Source organism: Chelonoidis abingdonii, chromosome 16 (genome assembly GCF_003597395.2).
Source record: "Chelonoidis abingdonii isolate Lonesome George chromosome 16, CheloAbing_2.0, whole genome shotgun sequence".
Taxonomy (NCBI): Eukaryota; Metazoa; Chordata; order Testudines; family Testudinidae; genus Chelonoidis; species Chelonoidis abingdonii.
Window position 1 is genome coordinate 18,137,320 of NC_133784.1, and position 14,196 is coordinate 18,151,515.

Sequence of the window (14,196 nt, forward strand, 5' to 3'; positions counted from 1 at the left end):
GGAATCCTGGGAACCTCTGCAGTGGTTAAGGATTCCATGGGCTCTGTAACTGGAGGCAAACCCAAGTCAAAGAGGGAGGAAGTACAATATTTATTAGTGAAAGATCTGTTTTAGCTGTTAGTTGTGAACCCACAGCTGAACAAGGGACAGATTCCACTCTAGAGAGTGGGGCCCAGAGAAGGGAGTACAGGAGTGTCTTCCCCCTTATTACAGGGAAGAGTTTTCCCAGGAGAAATTTGCTGGCTCTGCATCTGCACTCCCAGGCACCTCACCTGTGGCTCAGGTTTTAAGCGTGAACTGTATGACTGACCTCCCTGAGGGGAGCAGCCATACAGCTGACCTCTGGGGAACAGAGAGAGGGTGACCGAGAGTACCCTGATCCAGATCCCACTATTGCAAAATGTTTTTCCTGTTGTACTTGTGAAAACAAACTCTGTTTCTTAAAGGGAGGAGGTGTCTTCCAAGCATTTGGGTGAGACAGCTTCAGCCCTGCTCTTTCCCACCCCTCCCCACTGCCTCCAAGCCCTCTCCATGGGACAGTGAGGGTGGGAATGGAGGCCCTCTGGGCTCCCTGCTATTGCCCTGCCACAGGCCCCTCCCTGGCTTGTGCAGCCCCAGCAGGAAGCAGCAGGCAACTGCCTCCATGTATCTGCAGGAGATGGCTGCGTGGGGGAGCACACTGGGTCAGTAGCTGCTCATGATAATGTAATAATGTTCCCCAGGGCAGGTGCAAAGGCCCAGCAGAAGCTCCCTCAGGCTCCCAAAGAACAACTCCCCAAAGGGGAATAACTAGACCATGTGGGCATGCATGCTGAACAGAGGCTTCAGCACCGAGGACCTGGGCCCATTTGTTGGATATAACCACCCCAAGGCTAACCCTGGAGGGAATGCTGCCTCTTTTCTAACACACCCATACTTGCTAGTGGGGCCAGATCACACTGAGTACAAGGGTACAGTCAGACAGTCTCACTCATGACTCATCTGAGCAGGGGAAAAGCAGTCTGCTCTCAGAGATGTAGGTCTGCTCTCCCTATCTGCTGCAGCTCTCCACCACACTGACACTGCAGCGAGACAGCTGTAGGTGCTGGATGAAATATTCTGGGAATAGGACCGCCTGGGGGGGAGGGGGCAAGTGGGGCAATTTACCCCAGGCCCTGCAGAGGCCCCCACGAGGGTTTTTTGGGGCCCCTGGAGCAGGGTCCTTCATTCGCTCTGGGGGCCCCAAAAAACTCTCGTGGGGGCCCCTGTGGGGCCCGGGGCAAATTGCCCCACTTGCCCCCACCTCTGCGCGGCCCTGCCCCAGAGCTTCCTCCGCTTTGGGTCTTCAGCGGCAATTCGGCGGCAGGGGCTCCAGGACCTGACGCCGAAGTGCCCCGAAGACCCCGTGGTGGGCGGGGGGGTCCTTCCACCCAGGGACTTGCCACTGAAGTGCCGAGTCTTCTGTAGCAATTCAGCGGCAGGGGCCCCCTGCCACCGAAGACCCCAGGCTCCCTGAATCCTCTGGGCAGCCCTGACTGGGAATGCACAGCAGTACATGCAGCTCCAGCTCACAAGTCACACAAGCACCTCTCTTACCTGGCTGCTTTGGAGTAAAGGGTGCTGGTATATGGAGAACCTGTCCTTCCCAGACTCCTCTGAGGTTGGGCTGGTGGGCTTGGGGTCAGAGAAGGATCTCTGCATGGTTTTGATGGGACGAGGCAGGGTCTGCTGGCGCTGGATAGATTCAGCTGTGAAGTGCTTCTGTGGTGTCACGTGGGCCTTGTTAAGTCTTTCATTGGTAGTGAAAGAGGACTCCAAAAGCCGATGGGGGGAAAGAGGAGAGACAGGGGAGTAGAGTACCTGGGGGGATTTGGGGGGTTGGCAGGTCACTAGCTGAGAAAGGGACTCTGTGGGCAAATGGGACTGATACCCAATTTCCAGAGGATCTGGCTTCTTCTTCTCAAACTTGCCAAGGGTCTGCTGCCGGATGGCACGTGGGTCCAGGGGGCCTGTGCTTACCAGCTGGAGGTTGGAGGAGTAGGGCATTATGGTTGTAGGCACAGTGAGCTGGGGGACCACAACACCTGGCTGCAGTTGTGCTTCCAGCTCAGTCTGGCAGGCCAGGCTCTCCCCTCGCTGGGTCTTCTCTGGCGCAGAGATATACTTCACGATCTCCACCTTGGGGTCAGGGGTGGTAATGTGGATGGAGGGTGACACGTGGGGCAGCTGGTCGGGCTCAGTCTGTACAGAGCAGTCACTGCTGGTCTGAACGCCTATGCTGGCCATGCCTTTGGAGGAGATGTCTTGCTTACTCTCAGCGCTGGAGTCTGAGTGCCGGGAGAAACGGGATCGCCGCCGACGCACCGGCTGCTCCCACTCAGCATTGTCCTCCTCGTCAGTCTGCACGCTGCAGTCGGTGCTGCGCCGGGAGCGCCGGCGCCGGGACAGGAAGTAGCGCTCCTCACTGTCCTCCTCATCAGTCTGAACACTGCTGTCCGTGATCTTCTTCACCACGTAGGGCTCATGGGGGGTCTCTTTGTCATAGGCATCCCGCAGGCGCGGCATAGAGTTCCTCTTCTTTATCCCCCGGCTAGCTTCCCACTGCTCCTCGGGCTGCAGGGACATTTCAGAGGCAGAGTTGGTGAGTGGGCGCTGGAGCCCGGGGTAGCAGGACAGTGCTGGCCCTTCCTGCCCTGGGGCTGCAGGAGCCATGAAGGGCTGGTTCAAGGGGGGCCAGTACTGTCCATTTTGAGCCAGGGTCCTTTGCATTTCCATGGTTATCTCGGACATGGCCTGGGGTGGAATCCTTCCTGTGGGGTCACACACAGGGGGGAAGGTGCTTTTCTGCCTCTTCTGCTCCTCTAGCTGCTGTTGCAGCTGTTGCTGCAGCTGCTGAATCTGCTCCAGCTGCAGGCGTTGCTGGGCCAGCTGCTCCCTCTGCAGGGCAAACTGGGCCTGGCGCTCTTCTTGCTGCTGCTGCAGGACCTGGTGCTTTATGGACTGCAGCTCCTGGATCTCCCTGTGCACCAGCATCTGCTCCTTCTCTCTGTGCCGCTGAAGCTCCACACGCTCCCTCTCCAGCTCCTCGTGAAGCCTCAGCTGCCTCAGTTTCTCCAGCTCCACCCTCTCCCTCTCCATCTGGAGGATGTGCTCCTGTTGCTTTCTCTGGCGCTCCTCTTCCTTCTCCTTCTCCTCTCGCTCTGTGCTGCCTTTGCTGGGGACGCTGGCCTGGGATACCTCAGCCTGCTGGGTTTGGACTGGAGGTGGTGGCTGCTGAGGCTCACTAGTTTCTTTCGAGGCACTCTGCATGCCAGCAGCTGCCCCGGGCACCTCCTCCCGAGCACCAGCTCCTGTCTGCTCAGGTCTTTGCAGGTTCACTGCAGTAGGAGCTGCTGCTTTAGTAGCAGACACTGGGCCAACATTGCTTGCAGCAGTGCTGGCTGCAGTGGTGCTAACAGGCTTCCCCAAGTACATGGGCATTTCCATCACTGATGTTGTAGAAACAGACGGGAACCTGCTAGGAGCTGAATAACGATACAGCCCTTGGGCAGCAAGGGGAACCCTCGGGGTAACTAGAGGTACTCTGGTCAGGCTGGCCAGAGGAACCGCTGTGATATTGCCTGGGGCGTAGGGTCGATATAAGCCTCGGAGCATTGGCTGCAGCACAGAAGCTGGCTGGGTGGTGATAGGAAGGGTGGATGCTATGGGAGTATTTATTGTGGAATAAATCATGCCATCTGCTGCTCGCACCGTGGCTGTGGAAGGGAAGATCTGCCTGACAGCTCCCAGCCGGGCACCGGAGAGACTGTACTGTGCTAGGTTCCCAAAGCCCTGGCGTGTCTCTGGGAAGTTGGGATTGTACATCATGTTTGGTTTGATGGCGGAAATGCCCTGTGGTGCTGAGACGCCACTGCCCCCTGTTGGCCCATACTGCAGGAGGTCAGGGCTGTTTGAGTGCCTAGCCCCATACTGGTCCATGGAATTGAGTGCTGCACACATGCGGCTGATTTCCCGAGCTGTGGTGGCACTGTACTGGGCCAGACTGGATTCCTGGAAATTTGCCAGGTCTCCTCTAGGTGAGTACTTGTAATCGGAATAGATATTGGAGGCTGAGCTGTACCGTCTCATTGGGAGCGGGTGGCTTAACAAGTCTGTGGGCTGCCGGAGGTCAGAGAACGAGCCATACTGCATTCCCTGACCCAGGTAGCCCCCCTCAGTGAAGTTAATGCTGTAGGAATGTTTCATTGTGGTCAAATCCACAGCAGTGTCTCCTGCAGGGGAGTGGAAGGGCTGCTCCCCCTTTGGGAGGTAATAGTTCAGGCCAATTTCCGACAGATTTGTATCTGACATGGATGAATACAGCCTCCCAAACAGGCCTTGTGGGTAGAACCGGTGCTCCTCATACAGGCTGGGAGCTGGGCCCATTTGCTCTCTGTAGGGATAAGTCTCCAGAAGGTCTGGCTCTCTGTTTCCATAGTACTGGATGCTCGGATTGCCAGTTTGAGCAACATCCCCAGCGTTCTTCTCTGGGATCTTGGGGGAGGGGTTGAAGGTACCTGTGCAGCTGCTGCTGAAGGGGAATTTGTACACTACATCACAGCATGCCACCTGGCTTTCAGGCTTTATTCCAGTGAGATCCAATGCACTGGCAGGTGGTGGTTCTTTGATCAGCTTTGTTACTGGGCCTGCTGCTATCTCATTCATCTGCACCATTATGGCTTGGGACTTTTTGCCTCCTAGGTTGATTGGAGGACTCTGAGTTCTCAGTCCCACTGGCACCCCTCTATATAGGTCTGTGCTTTGGTCCTGAAGCACTGGCCTCAGACTGGTGCTGATACTAACAGCACTCTGGACACTGCTAGTCTGAGTGATTAGCACATCTTTCTTCACCAAGGACATCATCTGGTTAGGCAAATTATATCTTGCAAATTTGGTTTGCTGAGGACTAGCCACTTCTGGCTTTACGCTAGGTGCAGAAATGTCAATGCTGCTCATGCTCCCTCGGAAGCTGCCAGTCTGAACTGCTTGCTCTACCTGCTTAACATGAGTCAGACAGACTGGACTTCCTGCCCCTTGCCCAAAGTCCATCCTGTTTTGGAAAGGATCTCCATAGACCACAGGCTGCTTGAGTTGTGACATGAGCATGGAAGAGGCAACAGTTATGCTGACTGTAGTGGTTGTGCCTATAATAGCATGGGGTTGCTCTTGAGCATTGAGGTTAATGATTAAGGGTTGGACGGTTGTGGATTGCCTACTTGGGGTCTGTTCCAGAGTGAGGCAATATTTTCTGCTCTCCGTAGCTAGGGAAGTGAGATCCATGCCATGGTCTGTTATGATGATTGGGGCTGACTTTATAGCAGTTCGTAAGTCCACAGCATTAGTGGTCAGTGGCTTGGGTCCAGGTTCTACCCTGGACGTGCCAGGGATTGATGATATTCTACACAAGGAGATGTTTTCGGCAGGCAGGGGCCCCCAGCTGTACACACCAGCAGTGCTGTCAGCAGCAGAAGTGGCATGCCCTTTCTGAAGCATGGCACTGGCAGCAGAGGCTCTTTCTATCAATGACTGTGTCTTGGCATAAGTGGACTGCAGCTGCTCCTGCTGAAGCTGTGCTGGTTTGACTGCTGTCTGACTGTAGCTATGCATTGTCTGCTGGCGGCTCAGTCGGGTGGGAGAGGAGGCTGGGGAGGTGGTGGAGCACACACTTGTTAGCTTGGTTTGGCTAGATGCATCTGATTCTAAAGTGATGACCATAAATGGAGCTTCTTGTGATGACTGCTGCCTAGCAAGGCGAGAAGAGCTCGCATGATGGGGTGTCTGGGTCTCTTGAGCAATCATTGGAGAGGATGTTGATGCACTAGTGGTAGTCGGGATATCATAGGAGAAAACTGTGCTTTGCGTTTGGGTGGAAAACTCTGCAGTTGCCTTACTGGATGGCTGCCCTGCTTTTGGAGCAGAATGAGCGGAACTTTGAGTAGGAGACATCGGGGAAAGAGGAGGGCTGGAGCTTTGGAAGTAGGAATACATTTTAGATGACATAGGGACATTGGTCTTGATCTCACTCTTACTTTGGAGCTTCTCTCTTGATGATGCTTCACTGAGCTCAGCAGCACTCTGGCTCCTGGAGCTGTCCTCTGTCTGAGAGCTATAATTCATGGTGCCCTTCATCTGACGGTAGCTTCTGCTAGAGGCTGATACAGGTGTTACATCTGAGCTACTTAGAGATGGAGAACTGTAAATTCGTGGAACACTTGCTGGGCTGGAAACAACAGTTGTGACTGTGCTGGAACCTCTGCTGTAAGTACAGGGAGCTGTCATAACCTTGGGAGCTGAGCTGGGTGCTGTCGGTGAGCTGTGAAGCTTTGGGTGATCATGCCTCTCTTTTGCAAAATGTTGCGTGACTCGAACATCAGGAATTATCCTGCCTGTACTGCCTTCAGAGGAGGAAAACGAGACAGGAGCAGATAACTGGGTGGGGCTTGTTCCTGGTGTGAGTGGACTGCTGTTTTGCTTCACCATATCAGCATAAGCACTCTCAGTATTCAGAAACTGCTTTTCCTGATATGTTTCTTCTCTCCCTTTCTTCTTTTTCTCCTCTTCTAGGGCCATATCAAATGAGGAGGACTGCTGCATCCTGGAAATGCTCTGTGACGTCTGTAAGATTTCCTCATACACTGCTCCTGGCTCTGAAAGTTCATGCTGGAAGTCAGATGGACAGGAGTCCATACGCCCATTATCGTAATTGTATTCATCTATGTACTGGTATTCAAAACTGCTCTGGCCTTCTGCACTGTGGTACCCTACCTGTTGGTAGGCATTGCTGTAGACGCTTTGCTGGGACTGTTGGACTTGTTGCTTTTGGAACAGTTCAGCCTTCCTCATCATCTCTTCATAGGCTTCTTCTGCACTTTTCAGGGGCTTACTGGAACGGTAATGGGAGCTGCTGTTTGTTTTTTCTGTTGGGGAGTAAAGGGACATGAATGTTGGCAAGTTGTATTCACTGCCAGACTTGTAGAGCTTGGAGGCTATGACGTCAAAGCCCTCTGCCTCTGAATCGATAGAGGGCGAGTACTCTGAGCAGGAGGACCTGTGCAGCTCTTCCATCTCTGCTGCCTGGCGCAACTCCTCGGTGGGCGAAGCATCTTCAATGGGAGACAGGTTACTGGGTGGGGTTTTGGATCTCTCTCTCCTCCTCTGCGCCCTTAGCTCTTCTTTGTCCCGTTTAGTTTTGCGTGCAGTGCTTCGGATGCGCTGCTGCTCCACCTCTCGCATCTTCTCCTGCTCCCGCAAGAGCTCCTCTTCCTCACGCAGTTCGTCCTCCTCTGACGAATCCTCTATGGTTGGCAGCAAAGGACCATGGGAACGATGCCGAGCTTTGCGCTGCTGCTTTACCTCTTCCAGTCTCTGCCTCCGGCTAGGACTGCTGTCGCTGTCCTCCTCCAGAGATGAGAGGGATGTAGGGGAGGTGCCCGATGTGTAGCTGGGTGTAGTTGCTGGCAAGGTGGAGGAATATTCTCCCCTTGACCGTTCCTCTGGGGAGCCTGTCAGACTTTCCATCTCCAGCTCTGGCTCTCTGTCCAGGCTAATGTCTGCATCCTGGCTAAGCTCCATGTCCCTGCTGTAGCTGCTCGTGCTATTTAACTCAATAGTCTTGAAGCGCCGCAGTCCCCCCTGGGATGTGGTCACATCCTCCCCCTTGATAGCTTCCAGCTCTTTTCTCTCCTCCTCATACACACCGGTGGAGACATGAGGCAGGCGCCTCTTGGATGAGGTTGGCTCTTTGCTTTTCTCCAGATCAGGCTTGTGCCTGCTTTTTGTTCCATTGTATTTCACGTGACTGTACTCTTCTTCCTCCTCCTCCAGGTTGTCCTCTTCTGCACTCATCTCCAGGATCTGCCTCCTCATGAACTCCTCATCTGTCATCTCTGTCTCCCTGCCTTTTGGCCTGCTGGGCAGTGGGGAGACCCCCTCTTCGCTGCTGTCCTCCACAAAGTCATGGCGCAGCTTGCTGCCAAAGTCATCAGCCGATTCCACACTCTCTCTTTGATCCCTCTGGTTCTCCCATTCCACAGACTCTTCATCTTCTTCCATGATGTCTTCCAGTTCCTCATCAGAATCAAAGGCTTCAGGGGTGATAGAAAGGGACCGAGGCCTCTGCCTGTGTCGCTGCTCTTCCCGTAACTCATGATACATTTTCCCTCTGTTGCTCTGCTCTTGGGAAATGCCCTTTGACTCTAGCAAGGGGCGCATACTGCTCTCCAGTTTGGTAAGTTCAGAAGGACTGGCAGGGCTTTGGTCTTCCAGGCCAGTGCCATTCAGCTGCTCTTCTTCCTGCTGCACCAAGCCAGTGATCTCACTCTGGGAGCTGGAGATGCCATCTGATGAGTAGCCAGTGTCACTCAAGCTTTGGGGGCTGCGGGACAGGTCATGGGGATAAGGCTTGCTTGTCTCCTGCAAGGAAGAGAAAAGAGATATTATAAATTAGACCACGGACCCAAGGTGGGGAAATGCTGTCACCTCCTGGTAGCCTGGCAGTGAAATGGGCAGAAATGTGGAGTCATGCTGGTGTCAGAATTCACAGCAGGGAAGCTGGAAACAACTCCTGGAGCAGATGGTAGTGCCCTCAAAGCCCCATGGCAGGATTCAGGGAGGTCCTGAGTTCTAGTCCCTCACCTGAGGCCAGGCTCCTGAACATGCAGACAGACCCTTCAGATGAACTGAGTAAGACAATAGACTCCTGCCAGATGCCAGACATCAAGGCATGCAGAACTAAACACAAGCCACAGACCTAGCATGGCTTATGTATATTGTGACACTGCATCCCATATTCATCATAGTGATATGATTATGGCATAATCATGATGCATTTTGTCCAAGATGGGTCATGTGAGGTGTCATTGGAAAAGTTATGAATTGCTGAATATGATTATCCTATTTGTGTGCATGCATCATTTTTGTATCTGAAGTTAAGGTTGACTATGTATTTGTATTTCAAATGTGCTTACTGTGCAACTAGCATTTCAGGTACGACAATGAAGAAGCTAGACAGTGCTAATGGCTCATCAACAAAGACAATGGACCATGGAAGAGCTTAGCCTTCCTGTGAACATTTCAGCCAGCCAATGGATAATGGTTGCTATGACTCAGCAAGGCACACAAAGGCATGTGACCAGAGCATATGACACTGAACTCCATTTTGGTACCTGTATTTTCCCCACAAACTGGGCCAGGGTTTTAGCTTGAAACAAAGAGTTCCTGCCATTTTGAAAACTATATAAGGCAGGGAGTGACATCATCTTGGGGCCTCACTCCCCACACAAGAGAACTCCTAGAACACCCGAGAAACAAAGACTGAACTGGGGGAAGTGCTGGTCCCAGGCTAAAGGGATTTCTAGAGTGTGTATGGAGACTTAGTGGACTGTTTGTATCATCAGTCAGGGAGAGAAATAGATAAGATTTGAATTAACAATCTAGTATGTTTAGGCTTAGTTTGTTTTTGTTTATTTGCTATGTAATCTGCTTTGATCTGTTTGCTATCACTTAATCTATCTTTCTGTAATTAATAAACTTGTTTTATGGTTTATTTTAACCAGTGTGTTTTGAGTGAAGTGTCTGGGGAAAATCTCAGCTCTGTGAACAAAGGCTGTTGTGTATCTTTTCCACATTGAGGGGGAAGTGAATATATAAATGAGCTTACATTGTACAGATCTCTGTGCAGTGCAAGATGCTATTATTCTGGGTTTATGCGCCAGCCATGGGGCAAGGCTGGGGAGCTGGGAAATTGGCTGTTGTATCCTGTCTGTCCATGAGTGGCTTAGTTAAAGCACTCAGGTGGCTCAGTTAGGTGTGTGGTGCCACCTGCTGTTGTGTTGGGTGAAAAGGGCCTGGAGAAGTTGGCTGAATCACCAGCAAAGCAGTGTGAGAGAGGCCTGCCCAGCTGGGGGGTTGGGGGGCACAGTGGTTCCCACAGCTCCCAGGCTGCACCCTGGGGGTGACAACCCATCACATATGTTTCTACTCCTGCTGCTCCCTGGGGTGATAGAGCACAGAGGTCCATGGCCACTCTTTCCATCAATGGAAAAGTACGTCCTTGACAGAAAATTGTAATTCACGTTAAGAGTTCCTAGGTCTTGCTCAGTATTCCCCCTCCATCTTCTCCTGGTTGGTCACAAGGTCAGACACCACATGGCCATCCTTCCAGGAGATGCTCAGCTGATCTGTCTCCCGTCATCCTAACTATAGCCCTGCTCACTGAGCTTGCTGGGGCATACTGACTGAAAAAATACCATTAGCTAGCCTCACGTCAATGGGAAAGGAAGAGACTGTGGATGACATTTGGATACTGTGGTAACAGGGGACGGTAGAAGATGTTGGCTGGATGCACAGATGGATGGATAGGTAAGCACTTGACATTATTTATTATTTTAATTAGATCATTACAATTACCTCATTCTAGAGCTAGGGAAAGAGGCTCAGAGGGCCTCAGAGAGCCTTGCCCAAGGGACCTGGCAAGTCAGTGATCATGAACCTCTCTCACTTCTCCCAGCTGTAAACTGGGGCCAATTATATTTACTGTAGTTAAAGCCCTGAATAGTTGCCAGGATTTCAGGTCTTTGCAGCTATCGTTCAGGTAGGTAAGAGCATGCCACTATCCCTGATGACAGGTTTGGTAATGGAGGCTGTGGCACTGGTAGACAAATTGCCAGTTCTTGCCAGGCTTTAGGCCTGAGTTGAGCACAGACAATTTCATTGCTGGAAACCAGGCCAGCTCACCTGTGTGCTAGAATGGAAAAGAGTGGGACTGGACTTAAAACAATGTGTTTAGTGTTCAGACTTTATTAAATGCATGTAAGTTGCAACATGTATTAATTCTACTTATAACATCAGTATCCTGTGCTATAATGTAACACTTTAATGTTTGCTGGATAGCTGTAAAATGTTTGTTCTGATCTATTAAACTCACCAGACAAGGAAAAACTTTACCTAGTGCAAGAGGCTGAATCCCTATGAAAGCTATTACTTCTTGCCCATCAGGAAAGCCTATCAAAACTAAACAGGCCATTGTGGGACATCACAATAAAAAGGCTTTGCAAGTTACTCCTGCACACCCCTGAAGAGGCTATGTGCAAAAGGCATCATCCCATTAGCTTGAATTCTGGAAGAAGGAAATAAAGATAGCTGACAAGAAAATTCTTCATCTCTTTGGCTGTTTAGACTCTTGCAGGGCTGGAGCTACAAAACAGAAGCAGAGATCCCCAGGATCAACCTGGGTTAGCCCTAACAGATATTCAGTGCTGACAAATTGCTACAATTCTGTCATCTTTTGGAACTATGGACTGTAACTCATTTGTGTATACATGTTGCCTGCTTTAACATGTATATAACTCTCTCATTTCTTTTTCCTAAGTTAATACATTCTTAGTTAGTTTACTATAGGATTGGCTATGACATTGTCTTTGGTGTGAGATCTGAGATCATGTGGTCCAGCTTGCCAGGGTGGCAAGAGAGACTGGAAGGGGGGGCCAAGGGGACTGTCTGTAACTCCATGGTAAGACTGTTTCATGCTTCAGGAGTACATATTTATTACTGGGTTGGTGCTATCTAATTTTAGACCATACCCTCAGTTTGGGGTGTCTGCACTGCTTTCTGCAATCTGCCTGGAGGTTGGCACTTCCAGTCGTGAGCCACTCCAGGCAGTGTGACAGAGGCTCAGAAGGGTGAAGTAATCTGCCCAGTAAGTACTGTGATCCGGAGGCTAGGCAGGAGACACTGGCTTGCTGTGTCACTGTGGGGATAGGATACTGGCCTATTTCCTTACCGTGAAGAGCTATAAGTGACGCATTCTTAAGGCCATTCAGGGCTCATCTACATGACCAGTTAGTTCATGGCAAGTTGGGATGTGAATCTTCTCTGCACTAGCCTTCTGCAGTCTACACTACGTGTGTGGACCCTGCTGATGTACACTAATGGTTCGTTTAATGTGCTTTGATCTATCCCTTTTTGAAACAGGACTAGATCAAAGTACTTTAATGAACTGTCAGTGCACATCAGCAGGACTACAGAACAGTCAGTGCGCAGCGGACTACTCTGCAGCAGCTTTATACCCAGCTTGCTAAAAACTGTCCATGCAGGCGAGCCCCGAGTGGCAAGAAGAGCACATGGCTCAGCCTTCTGGCTCCTACCAATGAGCCCAATCATCTCCTCCTCTGACAGTTGTAACCAGTTGACAAAGGTGATTTTGGGATTATCCACCAGCCTAGAGCTAATGGGGAATGGCAGGGGGAACGACATTGCATCAGGAAGTTTGTAAATGTCATTAAATTGCTTCAAAGGGCAAAAATTTTGCAAACTTATAAAGAGGCATATTCGGACTGAAAACAAGCTTCAGTAGAAGGATTTCTCCTGGCTTTGCCTCAGAACAGACTCAGTGGATCATTCCCATTGTATATCGCTTTTCACATTTCTAATGCATCCACTTCACATTTTGTGTATTTTTATCAATGGCCAGCCTGCACCTAACCCTTCCCCGAGATGAGTCCCACAGAAATGTGCTTGCTGAGATCAGAATGCAGAGCAGGGGAAATCCAAGGAGCTACCCCTGCAAGTTTGGCAGCCTGTGTTCTGCATTTCCAACCCCAGAGCTTACACAGCACTCCCTCAGTTTAAAGGATGCCATCTGCCTTGCCCAAGGCTGCTCCTGGGGCAGGGGAGGTTCTAGGCACCAGCAAAGCAAGCACGTGATTGCGGCAGCCCATTTGCAGGGGCAGCAGGGATCCAGCATGGGAGCTGAGAACCAAAAGGAGGCCCTGGGAGCTGTAGTTCCTCGTTTAGCTCCCTGCCTATAGAGCCAGCCCTGGATCAGGGAAAGAACTACATTTCCCAGCATTACCTTGGCCACTACCACCAGGAAAGGAAGGGGGAGGAAGTGAGGTAGTTGAGACCTCATGCTGCAGCTTGCTGTGAATGGAGAGCTGCATTGTGAAGGGTAGGGATACCATATTTTAACATTCAAAACATAGGACACTCCACGGGGAGGGAGGGTAGCCCCACCCTGCCACCATCCACTCCCTCCAACTGCCCCCCTCCAGAAACCCCAACCCATCCAACCCCCCCGTCCCCTGATCACCCCCTCCTGGGACCCCTCCTCTAATGCCTCGCCCAGGACCACTACCCCATCTAAGTGCCGCTGGTTCTTGTCCCCTGATTGCCTCCTCCCAGGACCTCTGCCCCTAATCTAAGCCTGCCTTCTCCTTGTCCTCAACTGCCCCTCCTGAGACCCCCACCTGGACTTCCCCTCGGACCCCACCCCCTACCTTATCCCCTGAAAGTCTTTGGCACTCCCATGCCTATCCAACTGCTGCCTGTCCTCTGACTGCCCCCCCCCTAACCCCTGACCCATCTAACCCCCCCTTCTCCTTGCCCCTAACTGCCTTCCTGAACCTCCACCCCATCCAACCCCTACTTCTCCTTGTCCTGTTGAATTCCCCCCAGAACCCTCTACCCTTCTCCAATCCTCCCCCAACCCCCTTACCGTGCCACTCAGACCAGTGTGTCTTGGCTCCACGCAGTGCCAGACATATGCTTGCTGCATACTCATGCTGCTGTGCTCCCCTGCGGCGCCACAGGCCCCTCCCCCAGCACTGCCTTCCAGATTGAACACCTCAAAATTCAGGAGTGCTCAAGGCTCAGTTTGGGCCGCTGTTACTTCATTTCTCCCAATCAAATATACTGATCCACTGTAACTTGCTGTAGAAAAGTAGGATTAAAATTGAACAAGAAATGCTTCCCAGTGTTATTAGATACTGGAATGACTATTTTCAAACAGCCATTGCCTTTTTGTTGTTTGTTTGTTTAAAAGGAAACGACAGTGATATTGCATTGGCAAATTCCACAGAGAAAGAAAGAGTGGAACAAAAGGCACCTTCAACTTTCCTCATTTTGGAGGACGTTATATAATAGTGCACCCAATATCCTCCATCACACAAGCTGAAAACTGTTCCACTTTACTGCAGTTCTGTAACCATATGGAACCAATCCTGCTCTGTGTTCTGTGCACATCTAAAATTCCTGCTGAATGACCTGCCCTGGGAGCGAGTTACCAGTGACCCAGGGCTGTGGCGTAAGGAGGGTGCAGGTAGGGGTGAGGAGAGCCCAGGGCTGGGGCGGCAGGAGGTGTGTGTGTGGGGGCAATGGTGGGTGTAGGGGGAGAGCCCAGGG

At 51.6% G+C, this 14,196-nt stretch overlaps 1 protein-coding gene across 1 annotated transcript in view; it reads right to left on the bottom strand.

Annotated features, from left to right (window-relative positions):
* Positions 1–14,196, bottom strand: part of BSN (bassoon presynaptic cytomatrix protein) — a 460,947-nt gene that overhangs the window by 79,091 nt on the left and 367,660 nt on the right. Inside the window, exon 5 of the mRNA XM_075072951.1 lies at positions 1,576–8,430. Within this exon, the coding sequence (XP_074929052.1) occupies positions 1,576–8,430 (6,855 nt within the window). The remainder of the gene's footprint in view (positions 1–1,575; positions 8,431–14,196) is intronic.